The sequence below is a fragment of the Sinocyclocheilus anshuiensis genome, unplaced genomic scaffold (genome assembly GCF_001515605.1).
Source record: "Sinocyclocheilus anshuiensis isolate Anshui unplaced genomic scaffold, SAMN03320099.WGS_v1.1 scaffold1270, whole genome shotgun sequence".
Taxonomy (NCBI): Eukaryota; Metazoa; Chordata; class Actinopteri; order Cypriniformes; family Cyprinidae; genus Sinocyclocheilus; species Sinocyclocheilus anshuiensis.
Window position 1 is genome coordinate 560,642 of NW_015555837.1, and position 9,950 is coordinate 570,591.

Below are 9,950 nucleotides of genomic sequence, written 5' to 3' on the forward strand. Positions count from 1 at the left end.
TAAAATTCTCACGCACAGGATAAACAGGTCAATGCAGTATTCAATATATAAATGTGAAGCACTAATAAATGGGAAAAATAAAAAATAAAACAAAACAAAACAAACAAAAAACAACTTATTCGGCTTACTGTCACTGAAGAATACATTAATTTTACTGGAATGACATTAAACTAATATCTACAACTGGAGTGACTTGTTACATACAAACCTGGCACTATTGTAAGTGCATCTCTGCACTTTATTTTCCCTTTTGGACCAATATGTAATCTGTCTCAGTCTATCCTCCATCCAAGGGCTAAAGACACTCACTGAAAAAATAGGTGTAGGATTTACTCGGAAACATTTTCAGTCTACAAATAATACACAAATAATTACAAAGAAATGGCAAGTAACACATTGAATTAAAAATGTAATTATTAAGTTGAGATTAAATCATGAAGTTGAAATATTAAGCTGAAATAGGCTATTCTTGTAAAACGCACTCCAATTATCTTTGTTTTATTTAATACTTTGAATAATCACTTTTTACAGTGCATACATGGTTCCTAAATGATAATGAAGAGGAAGCCTAAGCGATTGTCAGCGTCTCTTGTAGCCGGTCGATGAGATACTCGCCAAAGCCACCTGTGCTGTCACTAGTGCAGCCCACTCTGTGAGCACTGGTCAAGAGGTCACCGATGAGTTTGACCTTTGGGACGAGGGGCTGAATGAACTGACTTTTGATTACGCTGGCGGTGTGTGGATCTCTGTACTCATGCGCCAGCTGATTCAGCTCCACCATAACGCTCATCTCCTCCTTCCACTGGTTAAGCATGATCTCCAGAGCAGGGAGGATGGCACACACCTCTTCAGTGCCTGGCCTCTGTAAATGTTACATATTGTACATTAAATATAAAATTAAACGGTTCTGGATGCTGATTGCTCAATGCAGAGTTCCAGCACCCCTCTGAAATCTAATAGCCCCCTACAGGCGCATGTGAGGGAAGCCCGTGAGTCCCCGCATGTGAGGAAGTCTGTGTCAAGTGTGCCATTTGGGACAGGGCTAGTATAACACGGCCTTGAGTGCCACGTTATACTAGCGTGATTTTCTGAACTAAATTTTGTGTCTAATTGGTTAGGTATTCATCATGAAGAATCACTGCAAATCACATTTGGGCACGTGCCAAATACTTTGAAGCGTACCTTTTGTATTTATGTTGGTTTCATATGGTTTAAAAAAACAATGTAACGTTTTTAAGAAAAGTATAAAAAATGTTCTCACTATAAAAATGTCATGAGGTGTTACCAACAAGTAAATATAAAATTTTCCTTACATCTTGAATACATGTGAGTGTGCTTAATCATTATTTTTAACAACATTTTTTTATATATATTTTTTTAAGGTAAAAAGTATTTTACAAATATCACAAATTATTTATTCAAAACATCATTACGTTTTTGGGAGTCACACCACATGACATTTTACAAACCTGAACAAGCCCTGATTTATCTAAAATAAAAAAAAAAAAGATCTGATATTTTATAAATATTTAATAATAATAATAATAATAATAAAAAATGAAAATATTTTGTTAAAATATTTTTTCCTAATAAATAATAATAAAATATTACACCAAACTTCGTATTAAAAAAGGGGTTTCTTTCAAGAATTTCATTCTTTTAATTACATCCTTTTCTTCATAATATAACAGGACAGCTGTAGCACTATGTTCCACAAATATCAACATTTTAATTCAGAAATGTAAAAACATGCACATCATTGAAGTTATCATACACTGCTTCTTAATGTTTGGGTTCAGTGCAATTCAAAAAAAAAAAATAATAATAATTTTATTCTGTAAGGATGCATAAATTGATCAAAATTGATATTTACAAGACATTTATAATGTTACAGAAGATTTCTATTTAAAATAAAAGCTGTTTTTTTTTTACTTTAAATTCATCAAATAATTTTCCACAAAAATATGAAGCAGCACTGCATTATTTTCAACATTGATATTAATAAGAAATATTTCCGCATAATCAGCATTACAATGATTTCTGAATGATCATGAACTGAACTGAACATGAACTGAATTGAGCTACAATTAACTAAGACAGCACACAGTTGTTTCCGAGTATGTCCAACCATCACCCAGCACGGATGAGCGGATAACAAGGTGTTCAAAATCGCTGCTGATGGACCCTCACCAGTCCCAGTCAGGATCAATTTTACACGAGTCATAAAATCAGGGAAGGGTGGAAAGAAAAAACACTGAGAGGAGAAGAGAGGACGCAGTGTAAAGTGACAGCAGTGCGAGTGCCATGGAATCCATCTGGTACTACAATTAATGTACTGTCCTTCCGCCTTCACATTAATCTCGCCAATTTTCCGGAACTCAGGGGAAACGTATACCTTAACAGGCATTAAAGGGGAGATCTCTGCAAAGCCCCCCATCGCTCTCTTTCTCTCTGCCCTCCATCCCCCTTCAGAGCTGCTGCCCCATACAGACAGGAGTCAAAGGGATATTTTCAATTTCTGGAAAAATTAGGCTTATGATCAAACAAATTTGAGTAAATGTGAGTTTAAATGAAGGAGATGCCTTCTCTGTTCCATAACTAGGTCCTATTTTTTCCAAGAAAAAAATACAGGCCACTTTTCCAAGGCTTGTGCTGGTGCTCTGGTTAACTGTGGTGGGTGAGTTACCTGGATGTTCTTACTGCAGTATTTTCCTCCCCGCTGGGTCAGATACTGCAGCATTGCCTCTGCCCGCTCTAGTTCCTTCACTGATTCCTGATGAAAATACACAGCCACTTTGGGCAAAGCCAGATCACTCTGCTCAAAGATTTTGGCCTGAAACAGAACAGAAGACAGATCTGATTTAGATGAAATTAACTGGAAAATGATTTTGCTAACCAGTTTCCTGTATGGTTTCCTGTAAGTGAAGAAAAGGGGTCGGTATGTTGTCGTTTTTAGTGTTTTTGATTTCTGTGAATTTATTTAAAACATAAAAAAAAAAAAAAATCAAACCAATAAAATAATTGTCCATGACTATGAATACACATTAACTCCTTTTATTTCAGCCCTCAAGTTTGCTAAAGACATATTTATTCTCTCTGGCCATTTTTTTTTTTCAGTTTCAGTTTATGTTTCAGTTTTAACTGTATGTTTTTGTCTAGTTAGTTAGAGTGTTCTAGTTTAAATATGGAGAAACCCCCCCCAAAAAACATACTGAATGATTTTTTATTAAAATACTGTTGACATAGTGACCTATGATTTGGGGACAAAATTAACAGTATAACATTAAAAAATATAACAGTTTTGTCTTAAATTTTTAAATTTACATTTTGAAACTTTGTGTGCCAAATCAAAAAAAAAAAAAAAAAGTAATGTGATGAGAAGCCATTTTGCTGGCCTACTTTGGATATTCCATTTGATATTTTGTGTCATTAAATCGATATTTTTGTTTAAAAATGGTAAAAACGTTTTTCAAAATTGCATAAAGTAACATGAATTCAAAGATAACATTTCTAAGGACTTTTTTAAAGTACATTTTTAAAAGGTTACTCATGTTTATCATCTCAGACATCTTTTGTTATTGCGCAATGATGTTTTGAATGAAAGTTATACAGTGATCAAATCCAGTGTTTTTTTTGCATTAGGGCGTCTTCCCAAATAGAACACGTACGTCTGCAAGATGTCTGTTAAAGATCGCTTCATCTGGAAAGCATCTGCTGTGTACAAACATCTGATAGACGTCTTTAAGATGTCAGTTTTACATACACTCTAAATCATAAACATCTTCCAGACATCTTCTAAACGCCTATTTGACATCTGATAAGAAATGTCGTATAGATGTATTGCAGATGAGCAAACACTAAAAAATAAGTCTTACAGATGTAAATGCAGATGTCAAATAGATGTCTCCGTGATGTAGCTGGGTTTGGCAATCTAAAACTTTATAAAGCAACGCAGTAAATTAAAGCAGCTTAATTCTGCAACACTGTTAATTTGGGGTGTTGTAGGCTATAATATCTTTGCATCATGTTTACAGTAAAGTTCTTACCAGCGCTTCGAGTCTGTAAGAGACCTCCATAAGCAAAGTGGAAACTCCACACAGACTTCCCTCCACAACAGTCGGGAAGTTTTGCCTCGCCAGACTCCCAGCAGAAGAGAAATGTGTTTTACAGAGGGGAAGGCAAGTTTTTATTCGCTTTACTCTCGGTTCCGACATGTTTAAGCTGTAAAGAAAATCAATACCGAACGTCAATACTGTCCTCGGTAATTTCTCGCGTTTCGTATATCCTCACACGACTAGTATGTGTCATACTAGTATGAGTTTGTCGTATTTCCGTGTTGTGAAGAAATAGGCTAAATGAGCTAATGATGAAATAGTGATGAACTAATATTCAAAGTCGACGACTGCTGCTGGATAAACGCAGATGAGGGAGGACGAAACATGCAAACGTTTCCCGTTCATTCTGTCAAGTTCATCCGGTAGCTATTATGTGAGTGGATGCATGAGTGGGCAACCTGCCATACGAACATGCACTATGGTTTTCAGTGTTGGGGAAAGTTACTTTTAAAAGTAATGCATTACAATATTGCATTACTCCATAAAAAAGTAACTAATTACGTTACTTAGTTACTTTTTATGGAAAGTAATGCGTTACGTTACTTTTGCGTTACTTTTAAAATCTGGACAGGGCTTGCTTGTTTGTTTTTAAAATAAAAAAGTTCTATTTTTGGCAAATATAAAAGCCTTTTCACACCAAAAGTGAAATGAATAAGCCTCTCCTGTAAATTAAAAAGTAATGCTTTACTTTACTAGTTACTTGAAAAAAGTAATCTGATTACGTAACTCGCGTTACTTGTAATGCGTTACCCCCAACACTGATGGTTTTACCAGCCTATAGTTTACTGTTATATTGATACAACAATGATGCTAAATGATCCAGAGTGAGTGGATCTACTCATTATATGATTATTTTATGGCAGTTTCCCTGGAGAGCAGCCTAAACAGGTGTGCTGCCCTTGTAAAAAAAGAAGATGAGGCTTTTTGTATTTTACTGTACTTAAAATCTTAAGTGTCACTTTAAATGCACAAGCTCTTTAAATCAGGATGGTTTCTGATTGGCTGTCAGTGTTTTTTTCATCCATCAGCTGCCACTTTAACTATCTTCTTTTTAATTGCCAGCCTCAGATGTGGCTTTTTCTTTGAAACTGCCTAAAATCCAGCACAAAAGATGCCAAAAAGAGTCATGCATGTATGATAACATGCTCCTTTTCTACTCAAACCAAGGGATTCGGTTGTCCTTTGGGGTCTACGCTGTGTCCCCCTGCCCTCTTCCCTGGTAGACCCGTATCTTGTTTCATCAGTGGCCCGTGTCATTGCGCCCTACTCAATGCAGATGACTGACACGAGGGACTGGGAGATCCCCGGGGGCCAGTTGGGTCTGGATGGAAGAAAGGGGAACACACAGTGTATGTCCAGCATCGGGTCAACAGGACCTGCACTCTTGACTTGACCTCTGCACCTCTCAGACACATATACAATGACCTGAGCTGAACTTAAGTGTAACAAATTACACACACACAATCTGGGGGAACAGACCCGGATCAGGCTCTGTGATCCGGGTTTCTGTTTGAATTCGGAATAAGGGTTGCGAGCGTGACCCACATTTTAGGTCACAGCCTGTGGCTCTTGTACATCGTGGTGGGTATGTGTTGTGTGCCCTAAGATAACGATGCAACAGAGCTGTCATACATTTGGGCAGCTTGCTGTAGACCTCCTTCAAGGATACCACCTGCCTTTTGTCCATGTTTTGTCTTTGTCTGTGAGTTTCTTAGTGCAGCTGTCCAAAGACACTCAAGACTTTCGGTCTTGTTTCTGGTTTTGCTGGTCTTGTTTCTCATCTCACCTGAAATATTCTTCAAATGTTGTTTGTTTTGACTTCTCTTAATAGACTTGTATAAATCCAGTGACAATGTCTGACATGATACAAAAAAAGCACAAAAAAAACAAAACAAAACATGAATCATTCTTGATCAATGATTCTTTGACCTTTTTATCATTTGTTTTAGATTTTAGTCCTGTTTACTGATTTAAACAAAAAAATATTTATTTAACCTATAGTCACAGTCTGACAAAATCATTCCAATACACCCCAAAATCAAAGGCAAAAAACTATATACATATAATGTTTTGAAAGAAGTCTCTTTTGATGTCTTTCTCTTTTCTGCATTTATTTTTTTTTATTTTTTTGATGAATAGAAAGTTCAAAATAACATAATTTATTTGAAATACAATTAGAAATAGAAATAAATTAGAATGATAGAATATAATTAGAATTAGAATAGAAACTTATATGAGATTATAAATGTCTTTACTGTCACCTTTGATCAATTTAATGCTTCCTTACTAAATAAAAGTAACAATTTAGAATATATATATATATATATATATATATATATTACATTAAAAAATACATTTTATTTCTAAGACCATTGACTTTTGCAGTATGACATTATTTGTATGACAGTTCATTCATATTTTCTAATTTTCTTCATATTCTCTTCACCTTAATGCTTTTAACTTTTTATTATTCTCATTGGTGATGATTAGATTCTCATTACAATAATACATGTTTACAAATGCATGCCAGAAATTGGGGCTTCACTTTCTTCATGCTATATGCTGTATTCATTTTTAAAATGTTTTCAATTTCTTTCATATATTTTTTAGGTGAAACATGACCTGTTCTTTATATATTTTTGTGACATTTATCCTAAAATTAAGTTTTGCTTATGTTTGCTCTATACTGTGTATTCTCAGTACTTATACAAATTTCATGCAATTACCCACCCGTTGTTATCACATAGAATATTGACTTCCAACAACCATTTCAACATGAAACACACATATTTCCATGCATAGGCCTACAAATGCTGTTCTGGTGCGTGTTGGTGATGGGACGAGTGCTTCCCACACCTGCTTTGAGCTGTAAAGATGGTGAACTGCCCTGACGAGACATTTTTACAACAACCCTGACTCTGTGTTTGGACAGGCCCAGCGCTAGATTACATTACCAACGGATTACACAATGGACAATGAGTGGACAGAGGGTTCTGTTCGACATGTGGGCTCGACCGTGTTGCAGCATTACAGGGATTATAGTCCCAAAAACAGATTTATGAATATGACATCCAGGAGTCAGTCATAGTCACTGTTTGTCTTGCTAACGTCAGCTCTGTAGGCTTAAAGGGACGAGGCCTCTAGTTGCAGTGTTTGGTCTTGTTAAAGACCAGCAGTATTGTCTTTACTTATTGATAGACTAGGGTGGCTCATGCTGGCTAGACGTCTCCCCCTTCATGTTACTGAAACGCAGTAGAGGCTTAACTGTTTAACCCAAAGGGATATCATTTTCTGTCCGAGGAGAGGATGATTCACGCATCCTTTAATGAACGTTTGTGGAGCTAAATTGTTTTAAAGCTTCTTATGTAGGGCTTGTGTTATTAATTATCTTATGTGCTGATTTGGTGCTCAAGAAACATTTTTTTTTCCACATTGGAAACAGTTTTTTTTTTTGCTGTTATTTTGTGAAAACATGAATACACTATCATTAAAAAACGCTTTCATTCAATGAGGATGCATTAAATTGAACAAAAGTAGCAGTAAAGACATTTCTAATGTTACAAAAATTACCAAAGTCAATGTTTTATGAACTTTCTAGTGATCAAAGAACCCTGAAAAAATTTTTATTACAGAGTCCACAAAAACATTGGACAGCAAAACATCAACATCGATGATAATAATAAGAACCTTTATTAATAATTGAGAATCAAATCAGCATTAGAATGATTTCTGAAAGATCATGTGACACTAAAGACTGGAGTAATGAAGCTGAAAATTCAACTTTGCATCACAGGAATAAATTACATTTTAAAATATGTTATAGAAAACTTATTTTAAATTGTAATAATAATTAACAGTATTACTGTTTTTACTGCATTTTTGATCAAGTAAATGCAGCCTTGGTGAGCATAAGAGACTTTTTCTTTTTAAAACATTAAAGGGGTGATGTTGCTAAAAATAACATTATTTTGTGTATTTGCTGAGATCGGCTCGACTTCAGAAAGGGGAAAACATTTAACCAGATTAAAAAAAAAATTTTTTTTTATCATTATAGGGTGGTTGTGTACACACACTGCCAACACACATTTCAGTGCAAACAACTTGTAAAAGTGCATGTCGCATCCAATGACCCCTTTAACAAAACTACTGTTTATTAATATTTCAAAAATTCATCTGCAAAAACACACACACACACACACACACACACACACACATATATACATACAGATATAAATATAGATATCTGTTTAGAATGTGTCTGAGTAGTATGTATATATTTCTGTTTATTGAATAATGCATGTACTATTCTGTTATATATACAGTTTTATGTACCAAGCCATACTCTAGTACTGCACCTTGAAAAATTCAAATAGTTTTGTTCTACTTATCCCAAATCCTCCCACAGTAATTACGGGATGTCCTTTCAGAAGTATTCCTCTTTTACATGTCTGGAAGGGCTTCCCAGTTGGGTCATTATGCCAGCTATGTAAATCCAACCCCATTTATCAATTACAGTCTAAATTGTTAAAGGATATTGTCTCATATTTCTAATACATTCTTAAAAAACTCACCCAAGTGTTTTATTTCAGATTAATGAGGGTGTCTGCTCCTTTATGGTTTACCATCTCATCTGTGGAACTATTTTTGTGGATGTTGATCCTAGGCATCAGGGAGTGTGTGTGTAAATTCATACCACATCAGCATCGGAATGTGGCCTTTTGCTTTTAATGCCCATCTCTCATCGCACGACTCAAAATATAAGAAGTAACTCCCACTCATCTGAGACTTAGGAATTTATCACAGTGCCTTGGCACTTGTTTTTAACAGAGAAGACACATTAACACTTTGGAAGTGATGTGTATTTATAGGTTTATTTTGTATCGGAGTACATTCAAAATGGATACGAGAGTGGAACTGCAGTTTTGTTTTTTCAGTTTTGGCTTTATTTAAACATTTTCTTAATCTCTTCATTTAGTGAGAAAAAAAATCATAGGCTTACATTAAAGGAGGGACTTAAGTTAAATCCAGGAACCAAAATATCAGTAAGACATGGGGTACAGTGTTTGACTTCAGGCAGTAAGCTAAGCAGTAACTGATTACAAGTAATCTGGATTACGTAATCAGATTCCAAAAATTAAGTACTTGTAATTCGATTATTTTACATTTTAATATACTTGTTATATTAGTTATATTAATTGGGTATATATTAATTAATTTTAATCAATTTCAATCTGGTCTGAATCTCAGTCTGAACCATTTTGTCCAGGTGCAGGTTATAATATTATGTTATTGTTAAGCATATATTTGATTAATCGCGTATGTATAGAATGCATATGGGTGAGTTAATTAACCTGTTAGCAAAGTGCTTCAGTTGGGTGTTGATTCACTGTCAGCTTTAGCTCACATCCGTTGTTAGCAAACTTTTTTGTCAGTAATTTTGTCAACAAAATTAATGCCACTAACAACTGGCTAGCATTCCTTGGAAACAACCCAAGACATTTTAGCATTGTGCCTGCTAGTTTTGCACAGTAACACACAACTAATACACTCAGAAAAAAGGTATAAGAGCTGTCACTGGGGTGTTACCCTTTCAAAAGGTACTAATATGTACCATTTAGGTACTAATTTGTACCTTTAAGCTACTAATATGCATTCTTTAGGGGAAAATAACATACAAAGGTGTATGTTTTGAAAAGGTACCACCCCTGTGACTGCTTTTCGATCACCGAAGTTCATCCCGAAACATACTGTGCACATTTTATTATTCAGAATGAACAATAAAGCTATAAAGCTATACGAGGGGTCACTCTTCAGGTTGGACAGCTCTTGACAGAG

At 35.1% G+C, this 9,950-nt stretch overlaps 1 protein-coding gene across 1 annotated transcript; it reads right to left on the reverse strand.

Annotated features, from left to right (window-relative positions):
* LOC107675451 (ferritin, heavy subunit-like) lies at positions 1–4,426 on the reverse strand. The gene is made up of 3 exons (XM_016469796.1): positions 4,047–4,426; positions 2,687–2,833; positions 1–862 (listed from the first exon to the last, which is right to left on the reverse strand). Exons 1-3 carry the CDS (start codon positions 4,212–4,214, stop codon positions 569–571), a joined length of 609 nt encoding a protein of 202 aa, XP_016325282.1. The 5' UTR covers positions 4,215–4,426; the 3' UTR covers positions 1–568.
* Positions 4,427–9,950: the final 5,524 nt, after the last annotated feature.